This window comes from Panthera uncia, chromosome F1 (genome assembly GCF_023721935.1).
Source record: "Panthera uncia isolate 11264 chromosome F1, Puncia_PCG_1.0, whole genome shotgun sequence".
Taxonomy (NCBI): Eukaryota; Metazoa; Chordata; class Mammalia; order Carnivora; family Felidae; genus Panthera; species Panthera uncia.
The window spans coordinates 6,150,667-6,168,410 of record NC_064813.1 but is presented as its reverse complement, the minus strand read 5'-3'; the positions used below and the strand labels follow the sequence as shown (position 1 = coordinate 6,168,410).

Here is a 17,744-nt window from a genome sequence, read left to right as displayed (position 1 = left end):
TACTTCCTAATTTTTGAGCCTGTTTTTCAATTGTGTCCACCTTCTTCCATCAATTAATTTTGCTCTCTCACCATCCTGAAATGTTATTTTACTGAGTATGAATGTCAAAACAACCTGTCCATCGAAAGTATCAACCATGGTCAGAGACGTATCACCTTACAGAAATGATATCCCCAAACCTATTCTTGTATAAACATAGGTCAGGGGTAACTATCCAGTCTTGTTAAAAAAAGAATAATAATTTGACACAGAAGGATAACAAAGTTTCTGTAAAATGTTAAGAACTATGGGTATTGTAATTCACAAATGTGAAGGAGGCACAGAAACCTGCAAGTTTTCAGAGGAGATGGATGGCTCAGATATAATCAAGAACACCTGGAAACCACCTCCTCTGTGCATTTAACCCTGAAGGGGATTTAGTCACACGTTCTGTGTCAAGGAGGAAGAAAAACATTTACAAATGCTCTCCCTTTGGTTCTCTCTCCTAAATCTCATGGCTGTCCTTTCGGTTAGTCACAAAGTGCACAATTCACAGCATTACTGACTGTGAGTGTTCACGTACTCTCCATTTATAAACTTTAAGTCTACCTGTTTTTACTCCCCTCAGTCTTAGTTTCCAGAACTGAGAGCAGGCATTACATTTATGCTCCATGGATGCGTCCACTGGCAAAAGCAATGATGAAGTCAAATAAGAGGTTTGACAGAAAAGATTATATATTAAAAATGTGGGTAATACTCCTTGCCCCGTTAGAGAGGGCTGTTATCTAACAGTTCATGTTTTCAGGAGGGAAAAAATATTAGATGTATACCTCACAGAGTTCCCATAAAAAAAGGTAACATTTGTACCCAGCAGAAGCATACAGCCATTACCTGACAGAGGGTCTCCATTCAGCATGCATATAGAAAAATATGGTCGATTCTGAAACCTTTTTTCCTCTGTGCTTTGTGGACAAGAAATCATAGTAAGAAAGTACTATGCGCCTTTTGTTCTTGCTGGTGCGTAGCATAAAATTAAACTCTCAAACTCCTATCTGTCTTTGATACTGCGTTTTCAACACTTCAAAGTACAATAAAAAATGAAATTTGCAGCGGGTACCAGGATCAGTGGATGGGCTGTGGAGGCCAAGAATGGACTGGCCCAGAGGCTCCTTGAACCACGTGCGGGCTGAAGGAGGCCACGGCTTGGGCACACATGTAACCCTTTTGTGGTGTACAGGCTGGGAAGCTCTGCTCTAACATACGCCAAGCTAGCAAAGTTTTTTATACTTTCGAATACAGTATTCTAGCATAGATACACATTCTAATATCTAGCTACTGTACATCTCATCAAAGATCATCAAATGATCTTACGTATCATTTTACTTAAATGGCTGACACTGTAATTAAACAAAGGAATGAAAATAACGCTTCCTAAGGGCTCTGATGGCTGCTGGAGCAGAACACAGTTAGTTCCCCTCCCTCGCCCTCCCACCCCATTTTGGGGCAGCTGTATCAGACTCAGTGCCCGGTACCAAGGCTGCTCCGGTCCAGGAGCAGAGAAAGGAATTCATCCTCCACACACTGCACACTCAGGCTCAGGGCTATCGAAGTAACCGAGTGTCATACAAGCTCACCTGCAGGAACGTACCACGAAGTTAGGAGAGTGTGCCAAAATACTGAAGAAAACACGTCTCCACTTTGAACCTGCCTGAGCTAGAAAGGGATTCACAATGTACAACCGCAGAGACCTTACTTCCGCTGTCCGGCTGCTTAAGGACGGACCACACACAGGGGAGCCTGGGTGGCTCAGTCAGTTAAGCGTCCAACTTCAGCTCAGGTCATGATCTTAAGGCTGAGTTGAAGCCCCTGCTTGGGATTCTCTCTCTCCCTCGCTCTCTGCCCCTCCCCCATTTGCACTCTCTCTCAAAATAAATGAATAAACTTTGGAGAAAAAAAAAAAAAAAACTGACTACACATAAGGAACATAGCCCAATAATACAATCTAACCTTAGAGGGTGAAGGGGTTCTTAATAGCAGTGGCTTAAAATTTTTATAGAAGAGGGAATCCAGAGAGACTGGTCAGAAGTGGGAGCTGGAGGCTGAGTCCTGAGACAGCAGATAATAAAGCAATTATGCTGCTCTCTTCCAGACTGCAGGATTATGGGGGGTGAGCACCAGGGAGCTGATGAAGACTGGGGGGGGTGGGTACTGTGGGAAGACTCTGAGCCATCCCTTTGTGTCAGCACTGAGACTCTGAAGTTACCTAAATCTGGGGCCCCTGGGTGGCTCAGTTAGTTAAGCATCAGACTCTTGATTCTGGCTCAGGTCATGACCTCACAGTTCATTAGTTCAAGGATCCCCATATGGGGTTCTGTGCTGACGGTGCAGAGCCTGCTTGGGATTCTCTCTCTCTCTCTCTCTCTCTCTCTCTGCCCCTCCCCTGTTTGCACACACACATGTGCCCTCTCACACATGCCCGCTCTCTCTCTCTCAAAATAAATAAACTTGAAAAGAAAAAGAGATGATCTATTTGTGGGTTTCTCATATTAATAATGTAGATAATTAAATTAACCAATAAACTCTAATTGGGTAGAAAACAAGATTAGATTAACCACCAATAGAATACAGTAGCGAAGTATGTACTATTTTCTACCTCTTGCCCTGTTACAAACTCATGGAGAAACTAATTCTTAATGAATTCCAGTATCATTATATGCACCTTTCATAGGTCCATATTCAGCCCATTCTGTCCTTGATGGCATGGTCTTTGAAAAGAAATCTTACACTTGCAAAATAAGAACTAGGCAGAAAAGTTTCTAATATAATCTGCACTACTGATGAAATCTTAAAAGGGATTTTTTCAAATTTTTGGGTGATGATGAAGCTATACAAGTTTTTCGTAAGTAACCACAAGGAATTTGGGTCCTTACTAAAACAGAATTTCGTATTACAACATATATTCATAAACTAAGCAAACTTACTTTTGAAAGCGTAACAAAGGTTGCAGTAATTTATCTGTTGCTATGAACACCAACTTCTTAGGAACTATGAACTGATAAAGTATCTTACATTAACTTGCACGTGAAGTAAAGCTTTCCTTCCTTGATAAATGAGGCGTCGGCAAATAGGTACTGATTTACTTGAGAGGCACAGCTATGAGAGGCATCTCAAATGGATTTGCATTTTATTAAACATAAGGTCATTAGTAAGGAGATGATCAAGACAAATCTGAGACTGATCAATTAAAGTGGGTACCTAAATCAGATGTGGATGATGCTGTTCTTTAATATATCTGGTGTAAATATAGTTAAAGCATCTATTTTCTTATCTTCCACAGCATTATTTGAATTTTAGATTTACAAACATCTCCCAGAGTTAATCCAATGCATTCCTTGCCCCGCGTAGATTTCATTTCGACTCTAGAGAGGCAGAAGGGTGTAAAGAGCAGAACACCAGACTTGGATTCATGCTTTCTATCATCTTGACTTTGAGTAAGTCACCTGCTAGGCGTCCAGGCTTCAGTGACCTCATCTGTCACCTACGGACCAACTCAAAGTATTAATGATCCCACCTACAGGATCTCGTTTGCTTGTGCATAATCCTGCACTACGGATACAAGTAATACTTGTATAAATTTGAATGCTTGGCTTTTAACATTACATGTACTCTTTCTGGTGTATATGCGTGTGTATATTCTGTCCTATGTTATATATTTACTTAGACCTTGAGATTAATACTGTATTAAAAAAATAAACTTAAGAGAGCAGAGACTACCTAATTGTCTAGTGAAGTTAGTGGTCTATGTATATGGTAACTACTTGGACTGGTATTCATATATATTGCCATGTAACAATGTTGATCTAATTCCAACATCAGAAAGGATAGGGCAATGAAACTCATATTAAATGCACAATATGGTGGTTCATTTAAAAAAAATTTTTTTTACATTTATTTATTTTTGAGAAACAAAGTGAGACAAAGCATGAGCAGGGGAGGGGCAGAGAGAGAAGGAGACACAGAATCTGAAGCAGGCTCCAGGCTCCGAGCTGTCAGCACAGAGCCTGACGCGGGGCTCAAACCCACAAACTGTGAGATCATGACAGAGCCGAAGTCGGACGCTCAACCGACTGAGCCATCCAGGTGCCCCTGTTGGTTCATTTAATGATGATTCGCAAAGAATACTGACCAAGACCATCCCAATTATAACATTCCTTAATCAATGTTGCCAAAGGAGCATTCTTTCTCTTCCTCCTTTAGGTTAATGGTTCTATCTTCCAGCTTTAAGCATTCTGAATATGTTACTGAGTACTTCCAGATTATTCTCATTTCCCTAAATCGAGGACCCCCCCCCCCCCCCCCCCCCCGCCACAACTAGGATCCATAAAATATAACACTTCTTCAGCGGGGAGAGCAGACTCAGAGAAGACCAAACTATTTCTAAGTCTATCTGAAATGCCATGAAACTTACAAGTTTTGTCATGCCATATAACTAATTTCTTTAAAAAAAATACTGAGATTCAAGACATGTAAACATTAACGGATTATTTGGCCACTCAGACATCAGATCAGAAGCTTAATTCCATCACATTCTTTGTCATAAAAAACTTCAGGCTAAATACAATCCTACCGTTGATGGGTATTCCCCTCTGGTGCATCTGGCCCTTGCACAGCGGCTCACCCCTGACCTAGATGTTTTATAGCTGCTCAGTTCATTTTTCCTAAATACGGTATTTATAGCTACTTTTAAACTTTAATGCATAACATGTTACACAAACATACATACTAAATTTCACCATCAGTGTGCAGAATAATGCTTTGCGAGGTAGTTACGCCTTAGGGTCATTCGTAGCCTAAAAGTACATGATTAAGAACATCTTCAAAGACAAGCACTTAAATGGATGATGTAGGAATCACAGGTTGAAAAGGAGTGAGGTGGGAGTGAGGGACAGTTGTGATGTCTTTCATAGTATTCTAGATCTATACCTCGTTTCGTACAGAAAGATTTCATAAAAGACTCTGGTAACGTCTACATCTACAAATCAAATCACACTTTAAATGGGCTAGTATTTAATAAATTAAGCAATTCTGTATCAGATTTTAATAAGATTACTATAGGATTTACTTTTCATGAAAGCTAGACAGTCACATTTAGAATGTGTTCCAAATGTATCATGGGATACATTTCCCTAACGTGGCCAATCCATCAAAACAGCGTCACATGAGAATTACTACTACCTTTAACGAGCTACTTCAGGGCTTAGCAAACTATGGCCTGGGAGCGAAATCTGGCCAACTGCTCATTCTTGTGAGTGAAGTTTTACCAGAACACAGCCAGCCCCACTCACATGCCTACTGCCCTACAGGAGCAGAGCAGGGCAGCTGCAGAGCGAATCTGGGCAGCAAAGCCTGAAACGGGTGCTATCTGCTCTTTACAGAATGGATGCTGACCCAGAGCTGGTCCCAGAGCCTTGTCAGGAAGGAATTCAGAGAAGTGAAGTCACTATTGCCCATAAAACAATACAGTGTTTTTTAAAATGGAAACTAAGCAAATTAATAAAAGGCTGTATTAAAAGGCTTCAGGGATTTAAAGCCAGCACAAAGTCAATACCAAAAGCAAACTGAGTATTTTCCCAGTAAATACCTTCATTATTATACGAGTTTCATCCATAACAGTATGGTAGACTATAACAATGAAACTTACTTTAGAATGTCCCTGGCAAAGGCACCTGATTCTTAATCAGATGGTTAACATTACTCACAAAGTTCTAGAAGAATGAAACAATTATTGGCAGGTCACATCTGACCAAAGCAGTGAAACACATATTACTGGGCACTTCAAAACCTCAGACATAAAGGAACTACATACATATCAGTGAATGGAATCCCTGTCAAATACAATAAACTACATTCTTAAACGGAGTGCTTTTTTTTTCCCAACGAAATCTGCTTTTCTCCAAACTGTATAACTTTGTAATTACTTTGTGTTTGTCCCTATAGTCTCTGCAAAAACAAATTCTGATTACTTTTTTTTTTTTTTTTTTTTTACCTTGAGATCACGGTACACAATCTTTCCGGAATGTAGATAGTCCAAGGCAGAGACAATTTCTGCACCATAGAAACGTGTGCGGTCCTCGGAGAACACCCGCTCTCTCGACAAATGGAAAAACAGCTGCAGGGTAAACAGCAGGGACAGGATTGTAATAATTACTGATTTAGTGGGGGAAATTAACACAAACATAAAACACCTCTCACCACCATATTGTGATGATAGATAGCGTACTCTCAGTGGACGCGGAGCACTCTTACACAGCAGCTGGCTTATCTTCTCCAGGTTTCCAAGGGGAGACTGCGAGCTGTTAAATCAGCGTTTTAATCAATATACCAATCTTGTTTAAGGCATTCTGCTTGCTACCCATTTAACCTTCAGTTACCAGAGGAAAAAAGTACGCATCATCAGACTGCATTTCCCCTCACGGTCCTGTTGCTTCACTCTTGCAAGGATTAGGTATCGAGATATTATTAAAATAAATGAACACAACAGAGAGGGTATATTTCTACTTGGTTATTTGATTTGTATTTGATTTCCAAGGAAGGCCTGCTGATTCGCTAAAACGGATCGATGTGAACTTGCTTTCTTCCACAACTGCTGTTGATTTATGAGATCTCTGGAAACGTTTTCAAAGTCTGAACCAATGTTTTCTACAATGACAAACCATAAGGCTTCAAGTTTTTATGTTAGTAACGGTCAACACAGACTGAGGAGCTCCCATTATTCCCCTTTTAGTGCTATTTCAATAATAACTACAACACCAACCTCTCCCCTCATATGATCACTTAAAACCATAAGCTCCTTCACTTCCTACGAATCACCTACAGGATTAACAGGTGCTCCCTGTGGCCAAGCACTCAGCCCTCCATTTAGGCCAGCTCTTGATTTGCGAAACTGCCCATCTCATCTCTCAGTTCAACAATGCATGTATGGAAGGAGCAGGTTCCGGGCACTATGAATTGACTCTTAATGTACTGCTTCACTGTATTAAGAAATCCACCAGGAACATTGAAGGTTTGTTAATAGTGCTGAGGCCACTGCTACGTATCACAGTAGATTCTCAATACAGGTCTGTGATTAAAGGAATGAACCAATCAGTGTGTCCTTGACCACTGGATCAGAAATTAACTACACCTTCACACGATTATGGACTTAGTGCCCCAACAAACATGTAAGAATCATGGTTATCCAAGATTTGTTCCTCACACAGCAAATCATAACTTAAGCAACATAAAAGAGGTTCCCTACAGACTTCTTCCCTTCTTCCTCCTCCACCTCCACTGAAGAGTCTTGTCACTGTTTTAAGATAAATTTTATGCATAACGCATTGTCACAGTGAAGAGTGGGAGATAATATGATGTAACAACTGCCAAAAAAGACTGGCTTAACATCAGTTATAGTAAAACTAAAATATTTGGCAGATAGTCCCTAAACTCTAATGCTATCTTGTCATATTGTATCAAATCTAAGATGCTCTTTATTGGGACTCCAACACCATTTTAAGTTAATAGCAAGAAACAAAAAAAGTTGGGGTGCCTGGGTGGCTCAGTGGGTTAAGTGTCTGACTCTTGGTTTCGGCTCAGGTCACGATCTCACAGCGCGTGGGACCAAGCCCTATGTCAGGGCCTACATTGGCCTTCGCACTGACAGTGCAGAACCTGCTTGGGATTCTCTCTCTCCCTCCTTTCCTGCCCGCCCCCCACCCGCTAGCACAGGTACACGCGCGCGCACTCTCTAAATAAACTTAACAAAAAAAGAAACAAAAAAGTTGTCAATTAAAACTATTAATAAACTGTCAAATATAAAAGACAATATAGAAGGCGTTCTGACTACAGAAATGTTAAATATGCCTTACAAGTGATCAAATACAGTATGCCAAAATAAAACCACTGCATATAATTACTCGGGGATATTTCTCAAAATTCACTCATTTATAGAAGCAGATATATATTATTAATGCATAACCATTCAAATGAGGATGAGAGGTAGAAAGAAGTTTCCATTATCAGTAAAGCCACTCTGAAAAATTTCTGGGCCAAGTAACTTCTGCTGTCCTTTACACAAAATATCACTAACTTGGATGAAGGAACCCCTGTGATCTCTACGTAGATTTATGGCAACCTTCAAATGGGATGAAAATACTGTTTAGATTCCTAACTTTTCTTAAAACAATGTCAAGCCTACCTACTCATCTGCCACACAAAAGATAAAGATCCTCCCTAAATCAATATAATACGTGCAGCCTTCTACAGCTTTGCTTAGACCATATTCTTCAATTTGTCTCCCAGCCAATTTCTATAAAAATATCAGCTAAAAAAAAAAATGATACTTAAGGAGAAGAATAATTTCCCAATCTGCTGTCCTCTGATGTACACCCTTGTTATCTTATGGAACTTATTCTTGCTATGATAACCCATATTCTCTTAATTGCCAAATCCAATGATCTATTTATGTCTTCCTGCTCTGGAACTGACAACATCAGCTATTGGCCCCCTTCTTGAACGTGTTCCTTGCCGTTGGTAATACAGCTCTCTCTTCTGATTTTCTAGCTAACTCTCTGGATATTCCTTCTCAGTTTCTACCTTGGCTTTAAACCAACTTTCCACTTAGTGAGCATTAATTATTTTCAAGTCACTGTGTTGAGCACTAGGAAGAGAAAAAGATGGCATACAGATATAAAGAAATCATATGAAAAAAATTAAAAGACTAAGACACAAGGCAAAAAGGGAAAAGGACACAGACAATTAAAATGAGAGGACTACAAATGAACACAGTTTATGAAAACATGCCACATTATAATAATCAATAAAGTAGAGATAAACACGTAAATGAGGCAATTTAGCATATCCAGAAATAGCATTGTCAATGGAAGTGTTGTGAGATAAGTATCTTTATACGCTCGTGGTTGGGATGTAAGCAGACAGCAACTCTTCACAGGGCAACCGGAAATAGATACTATGATAATTTTTAAAGCACCACAGTTTCTCTTCTAGAAATTTCCTTTAAAAAAAAAAGGAAATGTGTAAATCTTCTACATAAGGATATTCTCTGTAGCAGTGTATACAATGACAAAAATGTGAACACAGGCTTCCTACCATGTTGAAAAATATTAGATTTCTCATCTAATCCTGTATCAAAATAAACTTCTGGTGTAACTAATAGTTAAACATAATATATTAAACTAATAATTAAAAAACTAGAAAAGTAGAATAGAAAGTCCATGGGGCCAGACTTACCCTCTTGCCCTACACAACTTGGCAGAAATGCATACAACAAAAAAATGACAATTACGAAAAATATGTAACAGAATTCTTTTTAGATACTGGACAAGAGGCAGCACAGGACCAAGATCCTTCTGAAAAGGGAAACAAATGAGTCCTAAAGCCACCCATCTTCTGTCCAAGGGTGCTGGGTGGAAGGAACATCACTGGCAGGAAAGGAGATCCCAAGCATGATTCAAGGTCTCACCACCGGAGAATGAGAGTAGATTTTGAGGAGGGTGAGGTAGATGGCATTTGCTGAAGAGAACACCAGTGAGCAAGAAGCCACACAAAATCCACATCGTTTAGTATGCCACAGAGTAGTGAGCAATGTAGTATGTGAGGTTAAACTCTAGGAAAACCAGCAGAGTAGGAATGGAGATCTGTATGCCAAATAATTCCCAGAGGTCACTCCGAGCTGACAGACATTCAATTTCTACGCAGTCAAAACAGTGTCATTAGTGAATAGCCAGGCATTCAGTAGGTATTTCAAAAAAGTCAAAGTACAAGCTAAACCTACATTATCAAGGTTAACAAATATGAAGAAGGCAACAAAACGCAGACATTCATGTAAAATTCCAACGATCTAGTATGCAAGCAGTAATTACTAGACATAAGAAGATGCAGGAGATAAGACCCATAACCAAGAGAAAAATCAGTCATTAGACACAGACCTTAAAAATAGCAGGGGTGGTGGATTTAATAGACTGACTTTAAAACAGTAAATGAGATAAAGGGAAATAGAAATAGAAATAAATGGGACTTCTAGAGATAAAGTGTACAGTATCTGAAAAATTTCAGTAGATGGGATTAACAACAAATTAGACACTGCAAGAGAAGAAAAGCAATGAGTATCAAGTCACAATAAAAGAAACTATGCAAATTGTAACTTAAAAAAAAAAAGAGCCTTAGTGACAGGTTGACAGCATCAAGGAAGCTAACATATGCGTAATGGCAGTTCCTGAAAAAGGGAGGGAGACACCTGCAAAATGATGCCCCAGATTCTCCAAACTTGGATAAAAATGATAAATGCATACATCTGTGTATCTCAATGAACCTCAACATGATGAAAATTCACAAACATGCATGAACTACTGGAACGTAGGAAGTCAGAGCACATTCAAATCACCAAAAAACTGGTGACAGAAAAGCTTTTAAAAATTCTGAGGTTGGGGAAACATAACATACAGAAGAACAAATAGAATAATCCTAGATTTTTCAGAGGCTACGTAAGCAAAAAGGCAATGGAGCAATACGGCCAAATGGCTAAATGAAAAACAAAAAGGCATTTTAAAATTCTGTATCCAGTAGGAAAACCCAAATAGTAAGGAGCAGCATATGTAAGAAAAAGGCTGAGGCCAGGGAAAGAGACCCTGGAAAAGATCAGGTGAAACGATCCCAGGTTCACACAGAGCCCAAAGTGCTTTGCATCCTTGCCAGGCAGGATGGAAAGGCCTCCTAAGAAATGTGGCACCCAGGACAGTCGGTGAGGTTCCTGCCTGGGCAGTGCGGCAATACCAGTGTCACAGCAAAGGCTAGTGTGGCCAGTCTACGGTTAAACGCAAGCCTGGAAATGATCACCGTTTATAAGTAAGAACAACATCATCCAATGAAAAATTATCAGGCACAAAAAGAACTAGGAAAATATAACCCATTACTAGGAGAAAAATGTGTCACTCAGAAATTGACACAAATGACAGAGATAGAAGAATACTATGATAAAATAGCTATTAAGATATAGTCTAAAAGTTCAAAAGGTAGAGAGAGAAGCATAAGGAAATAAATGGGAGATATGAAAAGTCCCAAATTAAACTTCAAGATGAAGTGTGAAATGTCCTAGATGAAAAACAAAAAACTGATTTAATTAACAGCATGCTAGACGCTGGAGAAAAAAATGGTAACAGACTTTAAGACACAGGAAACAGATCTAAAGTTAAAGATATAAAAAAATAATGAAAAAGATGAACAGAGCATTGATAAACTGTGGGATGATATCCCGCAGTCTAACATATGTATAAGTGCATTCTGAGGATCGGATGAGAGAAATGAATGAACAGAAAAAAAATACTTGAATAATGTCCAAAAAGTTTTCAAATCTGATGAAACTATAAGCCTGCAGATTCACAAAGACTTAAAAGAAAACCCAACTGAAAGAAATGTAAAGAGGGGTGCCTGGGTGGCTCAGTTGGTTAAATATCTGACTCTTGATTTTGGCTCAGATCTTGATCTCCTTGTTTGTGAGTTCAAGCTCCGCATTGGGATCTGTGTTGACAATGCAGAGCCTGACTGGGATTCTATCTCACCCTCTCTGTCTGCCTCTCCTCTGCTCATGCTCTCTTTCTCTCTCAAAATAAGTAAATAAACAAACAGGGAGACAAAGAAATGTAAAGAAAATCCTATAGACACATCATAATTAAATAGCTGAAAGCAAGGCATAAAAGAAAAGTTTAATAGGACAGGGGTGGTGGTAAAGAGACACGTTAAAGGGCACCTGGGTGGCTCGGTTGGGCATCTGACTTCCGCTCAGGTCATGATCTCACAGTTCATGAGTTTGAGCCCCATGTCAGGCTCTGTGCTGACAGCTCAGAGCCTGGAGCCTGCTTCAGATTCTGTGTCTCCCTCTCTCTCTCTGTCCCTCCCCCACTCACATTTCGTCTCTCTCTCTCTCTCAAAAATAAACATTAAAAACAATTTTTAAAAATTCAAAAATAAAAGAGACATGTTAAGCACAGGGACCAAAGAATGAGTGCACACTCCTTGTCAGAAACTGTGTAGGGGCGCCTGGGTGACTCAGTCAGTTAAGCGTCCGACTTCGGCTCAGGTCATGATCTCACGGTTCGTGGGTTCGAGCCTCACATTGAGCCCACATCGGGCTCTGTGCTCACAGCTCAGAGCCTGGAGACTGCTTCGGATTCTGTGTCTCCCTCTCTTTCTGTTCTTCCCCTGCTCTCACTCTGTCTCTCTCTCTCTCTCACTCTCTCAAAAATAAAGATTAAAAAAAAAAAAACACTCTGCAAACCAGGAGAAAGTGGAGAGGCACCTTGATAGTAAGTAAATATAGAACAGGCAAACTAGAATTTTATACACAGCTAAAGTATCTTTTCAAAAATGACAGTAAAATAGAGCCTTTTGGGGACATGCAAAAGGTTAGAGAAATGAGCCCCAGAAACACTACACTATAAATGTTCAAGGTAAATGCTTCAGGCTGAAGCAAAATGGTACCTGATGGAAAACTGGATCTACACAAGGTAAAGAAGAGACTGTAAATCATAACTTTGTGGGTAAATACATGTTGATTTTTCTTGTGTTATTAATCTTTTTAAAAGACAGTTCTGGTTTAAAACAAAAATAACAATGCATAGTGGCATTTATGGCATATATAAAGGTAAAATGTATTAACAGTAGCATAAAAGCCTGAAGGGGGGAAATGAAGGTGTTCAGGTCAAAGGGTCTTATGGTATGTGAAATGGTACAACCTAACTTGAAAATAAAATGGGGTAAACATGAGTCTGTATTTAAAACCTAATCCCCAAAAATGCAGTTCCCCCAAAACTTGCAAATAAAATATTAGTGAATACTACCAAACTCTTAAAGAAGAGATCATAACAATTTCATGCAAATACTTGCAGAAAATAAGAGGAGGAAATACTTCTCAACACATTACACAAGGCCAGCATTATCTTAATACAAAACCAAAGCTACTACATGAAAGGTATCAATATTCCTCATAATCACAGATGTAAAAAGTCTTAACAAACTTTACCAAATCATATCCAACAAAGGCTGACAATACAACATGACTAGTGATGGTTAATTCCAAGAATGAAAGATTGGTTTAACATTTGAAACCAATGTAATTCACCGTATTAACAGACTAAAAAAAGGGAAAACCATATGATCATCTCAAGCAATGCAGAAGAAGTTTTAAGAAAACTTGATGGCCACTGATACTAAAATCTCTTAACAAAGCAGGAACAGGAGAGAAGTTCTTCAACCTGATAAAAGGCATTTAAAAATGTATAGCTATTATCACACTTAGTAATGACAGACTGAATCTCTTTTCCCTCTGAGAGTGGGAACAAGGATGTTCACTTCTTTTATTTGGCATTGTACAGGAGTTCTTAGCCAGGTGAAATAAGGCATAGACAGACAGACAGACAGACAGACAAATATATGAATGTCATTCAGATTGGAAAGGAAGTAAAACTGCCTTTATTAACAGGCAGTAAGCCTGTCTCCAAAGACATTCCAAAGAAATTTACCAAAAAAATTATAAAACAATAAGTGAGCTTCAGAAACCCATGGGATACAAGGTCAATACACAAAAGCTCAAATGTATTATATGCTAGCAATTAACAACTGGCAATGAAAAAAACCAGTAGAAATATGTAAGGGAAAAATTGGTAACAGTTGTGCAAGACTTACACAGTGAAAATTACAAAATGTGTCAGTAGAAATTAGAGAAGACAAAAATAAACAGATACACTGAGCACATAGATCACAACACTAATATTGTTGACATGTCAGTTTTCCCCAAAATGATCTACAGACTCAAAGCAAATGCATCATAGTCCCAGCAGGCTTTCTCTGTAAAGATTAAGAAGCTGATACTGGATTGATATGGAAATGTACAGGACCTAAAAGGGCCACAACAATTCTGAGAAACAACAGTATTCTTCCTAATTTTAAGACATACTTTAAAGCTACCATAATCAAGACAATATGGTATCAGTGTAAAGAACGCCACATCAACTTATAGAACACAGTGGAGAGTCCAGAAACATACAAATACGTGACAAATTGATTTCTGACAAAAGTGTTAAGGTCATTCAATGGGGCAGAGTACAGTACTTCCAATAAAAGATGCTGGAATAACTGGATATCCATATGGGAAAAAAAAAGGAACACCAATCCTTACCTTTTCATATGCATAAAAATCAATTTAAAATAGGTCATAGATCTAAATGTAGCAGATACAACTATAAAGTTCTAGAAGAAAATATTTATGATTTAGGGTAGACAAAGACTTCTTGGATAGCAGACCAAAACAATAAAAACCAGAAAAGACAAGAATTGATAAATTGAGACTTCAAAACTAAAAACTGTTGTCAAAAAATATCAGTGAGATGATGAAAAGACAAGGTAGAGTATGGGGGAAATAATTTTGATGCATATATTTGGCAAACTACTTGTAACCAGAACATATGAAGAGCTCTTATAATAACAAGGAGAAAATAATCCAATTAATAAATTAGGCAAAGTATTTGGACAGGTCACAAGAAATGAATAGCCAAGAAGTGTGTGAAAAGATATTTAATATCATTTTAATCATCAGAGAAATGCACCTTAAAACCACAATAATACACATCTATATTCTGACTAGAATAACTAAATTAAAGAGATTGACCCCACCAAGTGTTGTGGAGTAACGAGAATTCTCACTACATTGCTATCAGAAATGTCAAATGACACTACTTTAGAAAACAATTCTGGACTTTTTTAATAAAACATAAACATATGTTTACCACAAACTCAGCAATGATACTCCTCAGTGTTTACCTAAGAGAAAAGAAAACCTGTACATGAATGTGTGTATCAGCCTTTTTATTAGGAAATAACTGCAGTCAGCCCAAATGTACACCAAGAGCAGGGCAGATCTTCATCTAGCCACGCAATCCATCATGACTCAGCAAGAGAAGGAACAAGCTATTGAGAAGTGCCACAAAAAGAATAAACTCAAAAACCTTAGGCTGAGGAAAAGAAACACACAGAGCAGTATATATTATATGATTCAATTTCAAAGAAACTTTAGGAAAGGTAAATCAAATCTTTAGTGTCACAAAGCAGGTCAGTGGTTGCCTAGGGCCTAGTGTGGGTGCAGGACGGGGTGACAGATGGCATGTCAGAACTTTTTGAGGCAACAGAAATATTCCACATCTTTATTATAATGGGGACTCCATGCATGTAATGTTTGTCAAGACTCATGTAGTGTGTATTTAAAGGGAGCACATTTTATTGCATGTAGATTATACCCAAGCAAAGTTGATTAAGTTAAGGAAATAATCTAAATGTCCCAAAATTTGGTAAGGATTTGATAAATTATAGTATATCTACATAATTAATCAGTAGACAATTAGCATATATTTTAGAATACTAAAATATTCTATAAATATAGAATACTAAAAATGGAAAACGTGTACAGTATAAAAACAGGAAAATATATTAACATGGTAAGAGCAATTATTGCTAGGCGGTGAGATTTAGAGTGGTTTTCATCTTTTGTTTTTTACCTTGAAAATCACTTATAATTATTTGTTTGATATGAATTCCCCAAACACTATGATTTCCATAAATACAGAGGCCATCTGTCTTGTTCATGTCATATACCAAGTACACAGTGACTAGCTTCTAGCAAGCAGTCAATAAATTTATTTTACAACTGTATTAAAATAACTACTTTTTTGGCTTTTTGATGTTCTGCAATGGACATGCAGTTGTTACACTGTAATCAGAAAGAAACTTTGCAAAGCTTTCAAATACATGTACTGTTAACCCTCATGGCTAATTTAATGCTGTATTAGTTTTGTTTTCCTGGAAGAAGCACAGGGAAAAGCACAGGAAAAGACCATGCAAGTACTCTAGAGCTTTGAATCTTCAGAGCCAAACCTAATACGTAGCACATAATATGTGCTCAATAAATATGTAAAGAATAAAGGGAAATTCAAAAATACTTTCCAAATAATTATCTATAGGGAAAATAAGGTTTACACCTCTCAAGATATTTTTATTAGAAGCATAAGAAAATCATATAAAATAATTGAATATTCTTGTTTTTGTTCAAAAACAACGAGTTACTTGCTACTCAAGCAAAAAACATAGAAAGTTTAGAAATTTAAGTTCCTTTAAGGGAACGACTACCTGTCTTTTGTGTGTTGTACTTAGTCAAGCTGTTAGGAAGACACTAATGTAAACAGGTGATCTTAACCTACTAAATAAGACTATTTCTTCACAAAACCGGTAATGTTTATTTTGAAAATAAACTGCTATATCTTGCAAAACAGTTATATTCTTTTTCTTAACTGAAGTGTAATTGACGTACAATGTCCCACTAGTTTCAGGAGTACATCATAAGGACAGTGATTTGACATTTTTATATATTATGAAGTGATCCCCACAATGTCCAGTTATGATCTGTCACCATACAAAGTTATTATACTATTACTGACCATATCACCTATGCTGTATGTCACATCCCCGTGACTAATCTATTTTATAACTAAAAGTTTGTACACCTTAGTCCCCTACACCTATTTCACCCCGCCCTCCCCCTGTGGTAACCAAGTTTATTTCCTGTATCTATGAGTCTATTTGTTTTATTTGTTCATTTGCTTTGTTTTCTAGATTCCATATACAAGTGAAATCTTATGGTATCTGTTTCTCTGATTCATTTCACTTAGCGTAATATCCTCTAGGTCCATCCATGTTGTCATGAACAGCAAGATTTCACTGTTTTTTATGGATGAGTAATACTCCACCGTAAATGTATGTTTGTGTATGTATACACTATGTACACACAAAGTAATAAAAGTTATAGATAGAGAGATACATCATCTTCTTTATCCATTCATCTATCAGCAGTCACTAAGGTTGCTTTCAAATATCCTGGCTACTGTAAATCATGCTGCAATGAGCATAGAGGTGCATATATCTTTTCAAATTAGTTTTCATTTACTTTGAATAAAGACCCAGAAGTGGAGTTTGCTGGGTCCTATGGTAGTTCTATTTTTAATTTTTTGAGAAACGTCCATGCTGTTTTCCATGGTCACTGCACCAATTTGCATTCCCATCAACAGTGTTCCAGGGCTCCCTTCCCACTACGTTGTCACCAACACTGCTATTTTTTGTCTTTTTGTTAAGAGCCAATCGGATGAGTGTGAGTGAGGTGATATCCCATCATGGTTGTGATTTGCACTTTTTGATGATGAGTGATGTTGAGCATATTTTCATGTGTCTACTGGCCATTTATATGTCTTCTTTGAAAAAAGTCTATTGAAGTCCTCTGCCCATTATGTAACAGAATTGTTTTTTTAAAATATTAAGTTGTGTAAGTTTTTCATATATTTTAGATATTAAATCCTTATTGGATGGGGTACCTGGGTGGCTCAGTCAGTTGAGCATCTGACTTCAGCTCAGGTCATGATCTCACAGTTCATGAGTTCAAGCCCCACATCAGGCTCTGTGCTGACAGCTCAGAGCCTGGAGCCTGCTTTGGATTCTGTGTTTCCCTCTCTCTGTTCCTCCCCTACTTGTGCTCTCTCTCTCTCAAATACAAATAAACATTAAAAAAAAATTTAAATCCTTATTGGATGTATTTAGAAATATCTTCTTCCATTCAGTAGGTTACCTTTTAGCTTTGTTGATCGTTTCCTTCACTGCAAAAATTTAGTTCTAATGGA

The 17,744-nt window shown here is 38.0% G+C and overlaps 1 protein-coding gene across 8 annotated transcripts in view; it reads right to left on the bottom strand.

Annotated features, from left to right (window-relative positions):
* The window catches only part of AKT3 (AKT serine/threonine kinase 3), a 304,322-nt gene that overhangs the window by 60,010 nt on the left and 226,568 nt on the right, over positions 1-17,744 (bottom strand). For all 8 annotated transcript variants that reach the window (XM_049633841.1, XM_049633846.1, XM_049633844.1 and 5 more), the window contains one exon: positions 6,026-6,148. In XM_049633841.1, coding sequence (XP_049489798.1) covers positions 6,026-6,148 — 123 coding nt within the window. The remainder of the gene's footprint in view (positions 1-6,025; positions 6,149-17,744) is intronic.